This window comes from Bufo bufo, chromosome 3 (assembly GCF_905171765.1).
Source record: "Bufo bufo chromosome 3, aBufBuf1.1, whole genome shotgun sequence".
Classification (NCBI taxonomy): domain Eukaryota; kingdom Metazoa; phylum Chordata; class Amphibia; order Anura; family Bufonidae; genus Bufo; species Bufo bufo.
The window spans coordinates 664398899-664412862 of record NC_053391.1 but is presented as its reverse complement, the minus strand read 5'-3'; the positions used below and the strand labels follow the sequence as shown (position 1 = coordinate 664412862).

At 45.3% G+C, this 13964-nt stretch overlaps 1 protein-coding gene across 1 annotated transcript in view; it reads right to left on the bottom strand.

Moving 5' to 3' along the window:
* GPR83 (G protein-coupled receptor 83) overlaps positions 1-13964 on the bottom strand; it is a 49178-nt gene that overhangs the window by 14134 nt on the left and 21080 nt on the right. The window contains exon 3 of the mRNA XM_040422637.1: positions 11122-11255. Coding sequence (XP_040278571.1) covers positions 11122-11255 — 134 coding nt within the window. The remainder of the gene's footprint in view (positions 1-11121; positions 11256-13964) is intronic.

The window sequence follows — 13964 nt, the reverse complement described above, 5'->3', positions numbered from 1 at the left end:
ATGGCACTGTTATAGGGTGGGGGGGTCTGTGGATGGCACTGTTATGGGGTGGGGGGGTCTGTGGATGGCACTGTTATAGGATGGGGGGGGTCTGTGGATGGCACTGTTATAGGATGGGGGGGGTCTGTGGATGGCACTGTTATAGGATGGGGGGGTCTGTGGATGGCACTGTTATAAGGTGGGGGGGTCTGTGGATGGCACTTATAGGGTGGGGGGTCTGTGGATGGCACTGTTATAGGGTGGGGGGTCTGTGGATGGCACTGTTATGGGGTGGGGGGGTCTGTGGATGGCACTGTTATAGGGTGGGGGGGTCTGTGGATGGCACTGTTATAGGGTGGGGGGGTCTGTGGATGGCACTGTTATAGGATGGGGGGGTCTGTGGATGGCACTGTTATGGGGTGGGGTGGTCTGTGGATGGCACTGTTATGGGGTGGGGGGTCTGTGGATGGCACTGTTATGGGGTGGGGGGGTCTGTGAATGCCAGGGGGAGAGGTGAGAGGCACTATGATACTACTGGCACATTGGGGGGAGGCACTATGATACGGGCACATTATGGGGGGAGATGGCACTATGATACGGGCACATTATGGGGGGAGGTGGCACTATGATACGGGCACATTGGGGGGGAGATGGCACTATGATACGGGCACATTATGGGGGGAGGTGGTACTATGATACGGGCACATTATGGGGGGAGGTGGCACTATGATATGGGCACATTATGGGGGGAGGTGGCACTATGATACGGGCACATGGGGGGAGGAGAGAGGCACTCCGCACTTGATACTGGCACATGATTAGGGGGGCATCTATGGGGACACTTACTGGCACATTATTGGGTGGCACTGTGGGGCCACTTCTTATTGGCACATTATTGGGGGGCACTATGGGGGCATCTACTGAGGCCACAAAGAAGGGGTATTTTATATGGGGGGCTCTGTGTGGTACTAGTATTATCAGGGGTATTATCTGTTTCTGCAGTATAGTATTGGGGAGCACAGCGGAACAGTATTGGGGGTGTTAGGATGATTTGTCCAGAAGATGGGAGGATGATGGAAAAGTAGTAAACTAAGATTTATTTTTTTTGTCAAGCTGCAGAGACGAAAAATGGCTGAAAACTGGTGGTCTGGTCTGAAGGTCTGAAAGGAGAAGATGAGGAAAGAGAACATCTACAAGAGACGTCACTGGATGTAAGAGGTATGTGGCTGTATTACCCTGTATGTTCTGTAGTGATAGGAGCGGGGGTCATCGTGGTCATTTAGGGTGCGACCGTGACTGGGAGGTGGAGGTTCAGACAAACTGACGCGGTCTGACTTTGTTTCTTACACCGTACGTTCACACAATTATGTACAGGATTCGTAGGATTCGAGATTCGAAAGATTCGATATATTCGAGAACCTTTTCGGATTCGGATTCGAAAAAAATTGGATTCGTCCCACCTCTACTTTTTTTCTATACATATGTGTTTTTTCTACCGAGACTCTTTTTTTCATTGCTATAAATCAAAATATAACCAGCATTCTTATTTTAGGATTTCTACTACTGTCACGGCCATGCCCATGACCGTGACTCCTTTACCGCATGCAGTTGCCTGCGGTTTTGTATGGGTGTTCAACCACGGGTGAGGGCCGCTTGTCTGTGGCCTCAATTGTGGTTGCCGCGGGCAACCAGTGTTGTATTTTGCAGCAGAGCAGCCTGAGCGTCGCTAGGCAGCTTGCTGCCCTGGCATGCGGTCACACCTAGCAACCTTTATGTTAGGTGTGTGTATGTTATGCACGTTGTATGTATTCTGTGCACTTCCCATTTATGTGTCTTTCCCTTTTGTGGTACTGGAAGGGTTAACTCCCTTCCCAGTGTGTGTGTGATGTCACTGGGTGTGTCCAACCCTTGGGTGTGGCCACTTGGGCCTATATAGACCCTCTCTCTAGCAGGGCTCAGTAGGTTGCTTCAGTCTTGCTAGCTGAAGCAGCCTCCTGTGTTTTCCATCCGCCTGTAAGAGCCACCACTGTGGTCATAGTTTATGTTTATGTTTTCCTTTACTATTTAGTGCTGCCATGTATCTGGGTTCCGGTGTGTGGATGAGTTTGTGCTGACGTCTGTCTGCTATTTGTGGACTTCAGCTTTCCTGCACACGGATCCAGTCAGCAGGGCTGTGGCAGGTGGCTGGAACTAGTGCAGCACCTGCCATATACATAGGCTGTTTATGTTTCCCCTTTTCCAGCAGCTTGGCCGTTGAGACTCCTGCTCCTCTGTGCTTAGGAGGAGTGGGTTGTCTTACTCAGCTCCTAGCTTAGGGCCATCTTGAGGGCTAGCAGGGACTTTTAGGTTCCGGAGCATGAGCCCTCCTACCATCAAGGTTGGCTCATGTAGCTAGGAGTCAGGGTCTGGTTAGGGATGCGTTTAGGAGGTGACCTGCTCCCTAATCCTGTCTTCTTGGTCAAGCAGCCATAACATCATCTGGCTTCACACGGCTGAGGATTTCCCCCATCCTCAGCCGTGACAACTACTTTATCAAGATATATTTGTTTCTCTAGTCTCTCTATTCTTTCTTCTTTTCATTTATTACAAAATATCTAATAATTCATTGGTACATGGGAGACGAATATATAGTCACCTTTGCTTGTGAATAGGGGAGGGGTCCGGATCCAAGGGGAAACCAGGACGCTGATTAATGCCGCGTTACTGTTTCCCATTAGAGCCGGTGTAACGTTATACTTCGCTACTTCGTGAGATTTCCCTACCCTCGTCACTTTCGGTCGAAATGACGTGAGGAGGTGTGCAGCGCCGCGCAGGCGCACAACGACAGGTTAGGGAAATTTCACAGCAGAGTGCGCATGCGCCAAGAGCCTCGCCGGCGGTTAGGGTAGGGAAAAATTATGGGCCAGTGCGCAGGCGCGGTGATCGGATGGATGTTCTCAGCTGGACACCGGCCGACACTGCGCAAGCACTGGGAGCCGCACCAGCGGTTAGGGAAGGGAAAAATTACGTACGGGCCAGTGCTTTTTCCCTACTCTAACCGCTGGTGAGGCTCCTAATCCGTCGTTGTGCGCCTGCGCGGCGCTGCACACCTTCTCACGTCATGTCCGGTGCGACCGGAAGTGACGAGGGTAGGGAAATCTCACGAAGTAGGGAAATATAACGTTACACCAGGCCCCCACCCTCATTAATTTTCTTATTACTCCAAGAAGCCAAATAACTCCATATCTGCATTGAGGCCTTGTGGGGTTTGATTTTCAAAGTCAAATATACGCCTCGATTCCGCCCGAGACATACAGGCTATATGGTCACCCCCTCTCCATTTATATTGAATACTTTCAATTGCCATGAAGAGCATACCACTAGGGTTTTTACAATGATGATCTTTAAAATGTTTAGAGTATGTGTCTCTAACCCTTTTCGGATGTTATTTATGTGCTCTGCAATTCTCTTTTTGAGGGTTTGTTTGGTCCTCCCTATATACTGCCTGTTGCAGGGGAACTGTATCATATGAATGACACTCTTCGAGTTACAGGTTAGGAATTCCCTAATCTCCCCTTTATAGTTGTTCTGTGTGGAGCAAATTATATTAGTCTTCCTAGGGCCCTTTGTGACTTGGCAGTTGCCACATTTTCCACACAAATAATAATAATTTAATTTGCCCATTCTGTAATTTAGGTGGTTTTACTTTGACTTCTCATTGTTGGGGCGACTTGCCTAATGACGGGGCTCTGGTATATGTGATTTTGAGGTATGTTGGCAAACATGATCCTATAACCTTATCCTTAAGTAGGTGGTGCCAATGTTGGGTTATTATTTTCTCCATCGTTCTATATTGGGAATTAAATGGAAGTACAATTCTAATTTCCTCCTCTTTTTGTTATTTTGGATTTTTTGACTCCAAAAATGTTTCCCTTTTCATTCTCCTGTACTTGTTCTAGTGATGTTTCAATAATTTCCTGTGGGTAGTCTTTATTTATAAACTCCGTTGACAGTTGCTGAGCTTTTTCTTCAAATTGAACTTCTACACTACAGTTCCGCTTTAGTCACCGAAATTAGTTGACCGGTACATTAGTCAACCATCTCGGAAGGTGGCAACTATTATAAAGGATGTAGCTGTTTTTCGCCACATCCTCACGATGTGTTTTACAGGTAAGGCTCCTTTCACACCTGTGTTCGGTGCAGATCCGTCTTGTATCTGCACAGACGGATCCGCACCAATAATGCAAACGCTTATATCCGTTCAGAACGGATCCGTTTGCAATATTCTTTCACAAAAAAGTGAACGCATCTGTCCTGACTTAAACTGAAAGTCAATGGGGGACGGATCTGTTTTTACGGTTTCGTCCCCATTGACTTACATTGTAAGTCAGGACAGATCCGTTTGGCTCCGCATCGTCAGGCAGACAACAAAGCAGCGTTTTGGTGTCCACCTCCAGAGCGGAATGGAGGCTGAACGGAGCCAAACTGATGCATTCTGAACGGCTCCTTGTCCATTCAGAATGCATTGGGGCTAAACTGATCCGTTTTGGGCCGCTTGTGAGAGCCCTGAAACGGATCTCACAAGTGGATGCAGAAACGCCAGTGTGAAAGTAGCCTTAGTTTATTTTCTTGCACGGATATTACAAGATCTAAAAAGGTAATTTGTTTCCTATCTATGTTTGGTGTGAATCTCAAATTTTTGGAGTTGGAATGTATTGCATTTAAAAACTGTCCCAATTCACTTTCACTCCTATCCCATATCTATAAAATGTCATCTATAAAACGTCGCCAGAGTACCAGATCCTCCCCCAGCTTTGGGTTAATTGTTTTGTATTCCCATTGCGCCAAAAATAAGTTTGCGTAGTTGGGGGCGAATCTGGTACCCATGGCAGTACTGCGCGTTTGCAAATAAAAATAGGATTCATACCAAAAATAATAGTTTGTTTAAAATATGTTGAATCCCCTCTAAGGTGAATAATATTTGTTCCTCATTTAATTCACTTTCCCTTTGTAAGACAGTGTGTATGGCTTCTATGCCTTGTTTATGGTCTATCACCGTGTACAAGGTATTCACATCAAGTGTTACCAGGGTCCAGTCTGGTTTATACTGGAGGGCTTCCACCATTGAGATGACTTGTGTTGTATCTTTAACATACGACGGGGTGGTTTTTACTACTGGTTGGAGTATTCGGTCTAAGTATTGAGATAGGTTAGAGGTAACTGACCCAATACCCGATATTATCGGGCGGCCTGGTGGGTTTTGATGGTCGTTATGAACTTTCAGTACACAATAAAAAACGGGAATCCGTTGTGTTCCCACTAAAAAGAATTCATCCACTGAATGGAGGGGCCGTGCCCCCTCCGGCAGCAAAAAGGCCCAGGATTGAGCGTTACCCCTGAGCAGCGATATAATGATCCCCACCCTCCGTTCTTCATCACCAGAGGAATGGGGAAGAAGGCGAAAATGGAGTTTGCAAGCCTCTCTAAAACGCACAAAATACTCACTACCCCCGGAGAACGTATCCGGGAGCGAGATCTTAGGCTCAGAACAAACTCCATGAACGCAAGCTGAACCGGTCACTTGAAACTGAGAAAAAGTCTTACGGAGATCAGCTACCTCCAATGAAAGACACTGGAAGCGCTCAGCCAAAAGTGAAACCGGATCCATGCTTGAGACGGTTTTGGCGGCTTATAATGTCACGGATGGTGTACAGGAAACAAGACAATGCAATACAATTAATGACTCACTGGATCCACAACTAAGGAACAAAAGGGAGACCCCTACATGAGACCTGCCATTCTCCCTAATTGCTCAGCCTATGCGAACACCCCAAAGGTGGATGGGCGCATATCCACGTACCTCGGCTATCTAATACCTGAAGACCCTGCAATAGTGAGGGGACGCGACCACCGGCTCCCTACACAAGACACGGAGGGAGTCAGGGTCACCTGAAAATCCAGCAGACAGAAAATCACAAATAAAGGAACAGCACTTATCTTGCAGAGGACTGGGGAATAGAAACAGCATGCAAACACACTCCAGGAAGTTGTATAAGCCGCAACCTAATGCATCATGGGGAGGAACTTAAAGGGAAGCAATCAGTCCAACTGCATGACAGCTGAGATAGACTAACGAGATGAGGAACTTAACCAAAACAAAGAAACTCAAGGAGGAGGATCTGGAAAGCTCCTGTCAGAGCTTCTCAGCTGTCTGGTTGTGACAAAATGAAAAGAAGAAAGAATAGAGAGACAACTAATATATCTTGATAAAGTAGTAGAAATCCTAAAATAAGAATGTTGGTTATATTTTGATTTATAGAAATGTTAGATAGCAATGAAAAAGAAGTCTTGGTAGAAAAAAACGCATGTGTATGGAAAAAAAAGCATCAAAAACGCATCGTTACCGCAGGTAGCACAAATTAGCATAATTTTTTCCAAACAATGAAACCCTTAGAGTAAGTATAATGAAGAAAATTTAGTAGAACCATATTATGAGAATGACAAATATATTCAGATAAACGCAAACGATACACAGCAAGGACAAATGAGTGCACACAGAAAAAACGCATGTATATGAAAAAATGCGCTTAAAAACGCACCACCAACGCAGAAAATGGAAAATGTGTGTAAAGTAGGATAATTTAATTGCATGAGTGATGAAATAGTATCGTGATATTAGAAATACATGCCCATGAGTATAAGATCCATGCCCAGGTTTTGGATTTATCCCTCCAACCTAATCAAGGTGAATGAAGGAAGGTGTATATAAAGCTGGGCTTATAGAGGTGATTTATAGCCACTGAGGAAGGAGCCGCAGCTCCGAAACATGTTTGGCGCTTTGTCACCATAAGCCAGACGTCGACAACAGTAAGCACGGAAAAACCACAATAGAAGGATGGAAAAAGCATTACAGTGAAAAAGGTGCAGCGGTGACTTGGGTTCAACGTGTCAGCACAATACGTAACTAGAGTCTTAAACCACCCGGCAAGTACCGGTCCGGACACGTGTATCCAGAGGAGTGCGCCGGTGAACTTGTAGCAGTGCTGACAACGAACGTGGAACAAAAAGGACTTCTACAGTAGCGGTAAGTGCACTACCATGATAATACACAAGGAGATTGCAACTCTATAAAGTGGAACATTACATTAAAGCGGGACATTAACACCGACATACAATGGGATTTTGCTGCTGACACAGTGAAATAACGGGATATCATTACATTGTTGCAACAACTGAAAACATATATGTCAAATCAGAGTGCGAGGAAAGGAAAAATATGTGATGAAATGTACCAGCAGTGAATTTTATGATACAAACGCCAACTATATCTTTGGGGTCAAATTATTAATGTATTGGTCAGCGAACAGTATTGTCCAGTTACTGGCTGAAATCTATAGGCTGGAACAGCTAGCCATAGATTCTTGCGACTAGTTTTGGAAAACATAGAAAACTTGTTGTTTATTTTATTTCATGGCAAATTTTAAGTTTTATGTTTGTTGTTTCTGGCTTTTTATGTTATATTCATTTTTTAAGGAGTTGTTCCAATCAATCCAGATAGTGGTGTGCCCCCCCATTGTTTACTGTCATTGACATAAAATCTGTTGGCACTGGGGTACCCTAAATGGAGGTGCACCCACGTTTTCCATTATACATAGTGTGAGCCACACCATATTGTACAAGTTTTTAAGATGTAAAAGTGCTTCCTGGAGGACGGCAAAAATATCCTCTTATAGCCACAGAGCCAGAGATGTGACGTATTATCAGAAATTCTGGCCTCATGCACACAGCAAAGCCGTATTATGAAACCATAGCCGCTCTGTGTGCCGCCATATGGTGCCTCTGTGCTGCGCCAAACTCTCCCATAGAAGCAAGAGGTTTCCAAAAAGTTCTGCAAGGACCCTAAGGCCTCTTTCACACGGGCGTCATGTTTTTTGCCCGGATAAGATGTGGGTGCGTCGCGGGAAAATGACAGATTTTTCCGCGCGAGTGCAAAACATTTTAATGCGTTTTGCACGCGCGTGATAGAAATCGGCATGTTTGGTACCTTCTTCACAGAAGTTCGGGTTTGGGTTAGGTGTTGTGTAGATTGTATTATTTTCCCTTATAACATGGTTATAAGGGAGAATAATAGCATTCTTAATACAGGGCTTAAGGGGTTAAAAATAATAATAATTATAATATTTAACTCACCTTAATCCACTTGTTCGCACAGCCCGGCTTCTCTTCTTTCTTCAGGACCTGGTAAAGGACCTTTGATGACATCACGGTGCTCATCACATGGTCCATCACATGATTCATCACCATGGTGGTGGATCATGTGACGGACCATGTGATGAGCACAGTGACGTCACCACAGGTCCTTTTCCTACTGCACAGCAAAGATGAAGACAGAAGAGAAGCCGGGCTGCGCGAACAAGTAGATTAAGGCGAGTTAAATATAATAATTTTTAACCCCTCCAGCCCTATTGTACTATGCATTCTGTATTAAGAATGCTATTATTTTCCCTTATAACCATCTTATAAGGGAAAATAATAATGATCGGGTCCCCATCCCGATCGTCTCCTAGCAACCGTGCGTGAAAATCGCACCGCATCCGCACTTGCTTGCGGATGCTTGCGATTTTCACGCAGCCCCATTCACTTCTATGGGGCCTGCGTTGCGTGAAAAACGCAGAATATAGAACATGCTGCGATTTTCACGCAACGCACAAGTGATGCGTGAAAATCACCGCTCATGTGAAAAGCCCCATAGAAATGAATGGGTCCGGATTCAGTGCGGGTGCAATGCGTTCACCTCACTCATTGCACCCGCGCGGAAATCTCGCCCGTGTGAAAGAGGCCTAAGAGTACATGCACACGGGTGCAGGTAAACCTGCAGAAGATCCACATTTGATGCAGTTTTTCTGCAAATCTTACCCTTCCACTGAAAAGGGTGAACTCCGCACCAAAAATCACAGACATAATTGACACATTGCAGATTTCTAAATCCGCGCGGTAGGTCAATTTCCACACGGAACAAAAAAGCTAAATGTACATGAGATTTGTGTAATCTTATACTCTTTTATTGTACCGTATTTGGGCTCATGCAGATAAACGTATTTTCTTTCCATGTCCGTTCTGTGTTTTTTTTTGCGGAATGGAAGTTACTCCGTGTGCATTCCGTATTTTGCAAAACGGAACAGCTGGCCTCTAATAGAACAGTACTATCCTTGTCTATAATGCAGACAATAATAGGATATGTTATATTTTTTTGCGGAACGGAAATATGGAAGCACCTTCCGTTTTTTTGCCGACCCATTGAAATGAATTGTTTCACATATGGTATGCAAAAAACAAACAAACGGAACGACACGGAAACAAAATACGTTTGTGTGCATGAGCCCTTATGCTGTGGTTTTTCTGCATGAGAATCAGCGTAGGAAAAACTTGCGTAATCCGCAACAAGTGCAGGTAGCCTATAGGGAACCTGCACAAGGATGCAGATTTCTGTGCGTTTCGGCACCAAATCCTCACTGCGTTACTTGCAGTTTTTGTTGCGTATTTGATGCAGTTTGGCCGCAGTTCTCACCCTTGCATGCAAAGCATGAAATCTGCAAAAAAATATATAATAATAATCAACCGGACTACTTGCGCACATTGCGGATTACGCACGGTTTTCCCTAGGAGATTTTCATGCAGAAAAACAGCTGAGTAATACAGTACCGGCAAAGTGTATGAGATTAGACAAACTATGTGTGTTTTTTTTTTTCATGTGGAAATTGACCTACTGTGCGGATTCTGAAATCTCCAGCACCTCAATTTTTGTGTGATTTTTTTTTTCTTGTGTGCGGAATTCACACTTTGTAAAGCAAAGGAGAGATCTACGGTAAAACCGCATCGAATTCGCAACAAAAAACTCAGGTAAGGCTACTTTCACATCTGCGCTTCCGTTTGAATAATACAACCGGCTGCATCCGTTGTATTATTTCGAAAATCAAGAAACCGGATTCGGAAGTCAATGGGTGACGGTCGGATCCTTTCATTTATTTTTTTTTGCTGGATCTATTTATTTTTAATTTCTTTTTTGTGCCCAGGATGGGAACGCAACAAACCAGAACGGAATGCAATCTGGTGCACTCCCTTCCGGTTTGTTCAGTTTTCTCCCCATTGACAATGAAGGGGGACAAAACTGAAGGGTTGTGCTGCGGTTATGAGACCCTGTGCCGGATCTCAAAACCGGACAGCACAACGCAGATGTGAAAGTAGTCTAACACATGCGGGTTTTAAGGGCAGATTTGAGGTGGAAGCGCACAGAAGTCCGCATAGAAGTCTCTGTGGATTCCGTTTTTGCGGCAGTAACCACAAACAATTGATTTTAAAATCCGCACGACAGTTTCTGTGTGGAAGAAATAAGCGAATGTACTTGAGATTTGTCTAATCTCATACACTTTGCTGGTCCTGTATTACGTTGCGCTTTTTTCCGCCATCTGCGACGTGTGCAGGGAACCTAAATGTGATTACATATAAAAAAACAATCCTAAAGTGCACCCTCCATTTCCAGCTCCACAGTTCCAAGCTTCACCCCCAGTCTGCCCCATACCTGAAGTAACCGCTGCAGCCAATCACTGGCCTCAGCAAGATGGAGGGATGCTTTCAGAAATATCACGAAAGACTCCTTTAAATAATCTGGTGGTTCTACTGACCCACTCAGGGACGGACTGGGAACTTGAAGTGGCCCTGCAAAAAATACTAAAAGTGGCCCCCGTTTTGTAGTCGGGCCCAAATTGATGGAAAGCAGAGCCTGCAATACCATATTGTGGCACATTATACCACCTCAACAGAGCCATATACCACAGCCCGTCATAAAATACTGCCAGCAGCACAAAATACAACCCCAAAAACTTCCACTGGCCGGCCGTGAGAAGGGCCCAGGTGGCGCCCTGGGCATTGGCCCACCGGGAAATTTCCCTTTAAGGTCTATGACCAATCCGCCCCTGGATCCACTGTAAAATCTTCAACATGGCCCCTAACTACTATACGCCATTTATAATACTGGTGTCTTCTTCTGTGGGACCTTTCAGCTCCCTCACCAGCCGACTGCAGCCTTCCTCCCCCCTCCTGATCTGAGAACTGTACGGAAAGTCATGGCTCACCTTCATATGAAACATTCATTAATTCATTTACCTGTATTCAAATGTGAAGAGCTTCTGGTAAATAGCGTGAGGAAGGGAGAAACATGTCGCCATGATCCAGATGATAGCGATGTACGCCACCCCTCGAACAGTCGATATCCGTGGCTTTAAGGGATGCATGATAACCTTGAGAAGTAATAATAAACATGCTGAGTCCCACATATTAAATGGGGTTGTCCCACAAAAAAAATATTCTACGGTTTTCAATCCAGCACCTGGATCTGAATACTTTTGCATGTAATTAAAAATTTTGTATAGCCGATAAGTTATTCAATAACATGTATCTGTATAGCGCCACCTGCTGTCTATTATTTTCTTTATTTCTTTGTCCTGCTCACTGAGATGGCTGCACATGCTCAGTTTCATCCTTCAGCTGCCTCCTGAGCTGTGATAGGGAGAGCATGGACACGCCTCCTGAGCTGTGATAGGGAGAACATGGACACGCCCCCTGAGATGCAGCAGAAAAGACACTCCCCTTTAGCTGTCAGCTTGATATAAATCTAGCAGAACAATGAATGTGGACATCTCTGGATCCATGTGAGGTGCAGGGCTGGTTCTGGCTTTGTTAGAGATTGCCATTTACTATATGATGTCTGATTTTCATTATTCATTAGTCATGGGATAACCCCTTTTAATTAGAAACTGGGAAAACCATATTGAGGTGAGTTGGCACCCTGCTGTCATATGCCGCACAGGAAAACTTCAAGGCATAAGAAGAAAAGCAAACTACTCAAAAATTCGGATTCATATAAGTTTTAATACTTTAGTTTATCTTTTATCTTTTAACCCTTACAAACTGCTCCAAATGACTGCGATTGAGCGGTAATATACAGGAATTTGCTGTGTAGATGTCATGCCCTGCTCTGACTATGTGCGGAGGTCGGCCAGAATAGCAGCACGTGTTTAGTTTTTTGTTTTGTTTTGGAGTCGTGCTGGATCCGCCTCCCTTCAGGTGAACTGGGTGGGGTCATTGGTTTAAATCTCACTCAATCCCAGTGTTCTGTGCGGGTTATAGAAATCAGTCTGGCCTTGGAAGCAAGGAAGGAAGGATTGTCTGTTCCAGCTCAGATAAGATAAGTTTGGTTTCTATTTTTGTTGTTTGCTGTCTAGGTTGTTTGTGTGTCATCTGTCTCCTCCAGGTTCTGAGGGAGCAGGCTGCTCCTATTCCCCTGTTCACCATCTCAGTGTCACAGCCAGACAGCTGAGAAGCGCTCACAGGAGCTTCTCAGATCCTCCTCCTTGAATTTCTTTGTTTTGGTTTAGTTTCTCATCTCGTTAGTCTATCTCAGCTGTCATGCAGTTGGACTGATTGCTACCCTTTAAGTTCCTCCCCATAATGCAGTAGTGTGCGGCTGATACAACTTCCTGGAGTGTGTGTGCATGCTGTTCCCAGTTCCCAGTCCTCAGTCGTCTGCAAGATAAGTGCTGTTTATGTATTTATGATTTTGTCTTTTCTGGATCCAGGTGACCCTGACTCCCTCCGTGTCAGTGTAGGGAGCCGGTGGTCGTGTACCTTCACTATTGTAGGGTCTTCAGGTAATAGATAGCCGAGGAACGTGGATATGCGGCCATCCACCTTTGGGGTGTTCGCATAGGCTGAGCAGTGAGGGAGAGCGGCAGGTCTATTGCAGGGGTCTCCCTTTGTTCCTTAGTTGTGGATCCAGAGAGACATTGTTTATATGGTATTGTCTTGTTTCCTGTACACCATCTGTGACATTATCAGCCTCCAAAACCGCCTCAAGCATGGATCCGGTTTCACTTTTGGCTGAACGCTTTCAGGTTCTTTCTTTGGAGGTAGCTGATCTCCGTAAGACTTTTTCTCAGTTTTAAGTGACCGGTTCAGCTTGCGTTCATGGAGTTTGTGCTTAGCCTAAGATCTCGCTCCCGGATACGTTCTCCGGGGGTAGTGAGAATTTTGTGCATTTTAGAGAGGCTTGCAAACTCCATTTTCGCCTTCTTCCCCATTCTTCTGGTGATGAAGAACAGAGGGTGGGGATCATTATATCGCTGCTCAGGGGTAACGCTCAGTTCTGGGCCTTTTCGCTGCCGGAGGGGGCACGGCCCCTTCGTTCAGTGGATGAATTCTTTTTAGCCCTGGGTCAGATATATGATGATCCAGATCGTATTGCTCTGGCTGAGTCTAGACTACGTCTGTTATGCCAGGGTAAACAATCCGCAGAGATATACTGTTCAGAATTTCGGAGATGGGCAGCAGATACGGGTTGGAATGATGCTGCACTCCGAAGTCAATTTTGCTATGGTCTTTCAGAGGGATTGAAAGATGCATTTGCCTTTCATGAAAGACCTACCTCCTTGGATTCTGCTATGTCTCACGCTGTTCGTATTGACAGGCGTCTTAGAGAGAGAGGAGAGATCTCTCCTTCCTGTCATACTCAGTCCCGGGACAGTGCAGCGGTCTCATTCTGTGCACAGGGGTCTCAGTCGCTGTCAGCCCCTTCTGAGCAGGAGTCCATGCAGCTGGGGTTGATTGCCTCTGACAATAGAAGATTCAGCCCGCATGGGAGGGTTTTGTTTTGTTGTGGAGGTATAAATCATTTGGCAAATGTTTGTCCCTCTAGGAGATTCAGGCAGTCTTCTGGGAGTAATAAAGAAACAAAAAGGAAAAAATCTTTTAAAAATGTTCCGTCTGTTACTATTGGCAGGGTTGAGGCGGAAATTGAAGGTTTTCCGTTTGCTTGTAGTTCCCGTTTTGTCCTGCCTGCTAGGGTGGCGCTAGAGAGCAAGAGCATTTTTTGTGAGATTTTTGTGGATAGTGGAGCAGCTGTCAACCTCATTGATAATCAATTTGCAATAACTCATGGTTTCCAGGTATGC